Here is a 1,678-nt window from a genome sequence, read left to right on the forward strand (position 1 = left end):
GGCTTTGACTGAAGATGACTGAAGATCTTCTGAGCCATATCTTTGTCACTAATTTTCTTTTGAAAGTACTCCTCCTTCTGCTCATCATTAAAGCCTCGTACCTCGGTCACTCTGTTGATGAACTCTGGAGGAATCTTACTGGCTGCAGCTGGTCTACTTGTGATCCAGACCAAAGCGTGGTGCAGCAGTTTCCCTTTCATTAAGTTTGTTAGTAGGGCATCTATTGTTGTTGTCTTTGTAACATCGCGGCACATCTCATTATTCATAAAGTCCAAAGGGAATTTGCTTTCGTCCAGGCCGTCGAAGATGAACAAGACATGGGAATCATTGTAGTCTGATGTTTCCAAATCCTTCACCTCTTTAAAATAGTAACCTATTAATTCAGTAAGACTGAAACTCTTGTCTTTGATTAAATTCAAGTCTCTGAATGTGAATGGAAATATGTACTGGATGTTTTGATTGTTTTTTCCTACTGCCCAGTCATGAGTGAATTTCTGCACAGCGACAGTTTTTCCAATGCCAGCAATTCCCTTCGTCAGGACTCTCTGAGGAGGGTTCTCTTCGATGGATAAAGGTTCAAAAATGTTATTGAGGTGAATTTTCTTTTCCTCACTTGTACTACTTGTACATTCTAATTCAGTCACTTCGTGTTCACTATTAACCTCCCCACTGCCTCCTTCTGTGATGTAAAGCTCCGTATAAATCTTGTTTAAAGGTGTAGATCCATCCGCCTTTGTCCCTTGAAACAGATTCTTTGTTTCATTTAGAAGGTAAGACTTTAGTTTTGCTTGGCACCTTGGGATGTTTTCTGAAAGATGAATAAAAGTATAGTTACAGGCATTTAATTTTTTTCATATTCTGAAAAGATAGCAAATACTGTAGGTTTTCAGACAAACTCAAACAAAAGCCGTGTTTCCACCGCAGGAACCAGGGTCTGAAATTAGTTCCAGCATAAAATGATGCGTCCTGTATTGAATATATACGGGGCAAAATTTGTCTCGTATTTTCGTTCTGTGCTGTGAATAATCTAATGTCAAGTAATAATTTTGCATAATCTTCCTGGGACTTTAGGCCGCCGTGGAAACGCAGACAACAATGGGCCACAGGAACCTTTTAGTTCCTGAAGAAAAGTACTTTTTGGTCGAAATGCGGTAAAACAAACCCCAAGAACCAGAACTGAACCACATCTGTTACAGATTACAAAAGCTCAGATGCTCGTATGCTGGCGAGATTCAGGCTAGCATTTATTAAAAAAGAAAAATATGTAAAGTAAAGATGGACAGATGACAGGGAAGAACAGAAAAACATGTGGTGGTCAGTGACTTTTCTGATTGGTAATTTTGCATTTAGACTTCATTAATTCACTCTACTTATATTTTAATAGCAGAAGTAAGGTGAACTTACATAATAAAGTACATAATTTAACATAAATAAGGTAGTCATTTAGACAATTAGATTATTATAAATTAGCCAATCACCAGTTTGGGGAGTAACAGCACCAGTCTCATCTGTCCTGGCAGCAGGTTGGACTGAAAGAGAAACATGGAACATGTTATGAGAAACACACAAATGATTCAATGCACTTTGTTCAATTTAGGCAGTTACACAATTACACATAATAATGTACTTGATTTATAAATTCAGGGGAAATATTTACCATATTTGTTGCTGACATTGA

At 37.6% G+C, this 1,678-nt stretch overlaps 1 protein-coding gene across 1 annotated transcript in view; it reads right to left on the reverse strand.

Moving 5' to 3' along the window:
* LOC111649014 (uncharacterized) overlaps positions 1–1,673 on the reverse strand; it is a gene marked incomplete at its 5' end in the record, with an annotated part of 7,617 nt that extends 5,944 nt beyond the window's left edge. The window contains 3 exons of the mRNA XM_087171824.1: positions 8–808; positions 1,479–1,529; positions 1,658–1,673. Of these exons, the coding sequence (XP_087027950.1) occupies positions 8–808; positions 1,479–1,529; positions 1,658–1,673 (868 nt within the window). The remainder of the gene's footprint in view (positions 1–7; positions 809–1,478; positions 1,530–1,657) is intronic.
* Positions 1,674–1,678: the final 5 nt, after the last annotated feature.

Source organism: Seriola lalandi, unplaced genomic scaffold (assembly GCF_002814215.2).
Source record: "Seriola lalandi dorsalis isolate HSWRI2012SDOR001 ecotype SW California unplaced genomic scaffold, Sedor1 jcf7180002049805, whole genome shotgun sequence".
NCBI classification, from domain to species: Eukaryota; Metazoa; Chordata; class Actinopteri; order Carangiformes; family Carangidae; genus Seriola; species Seriola lalandi.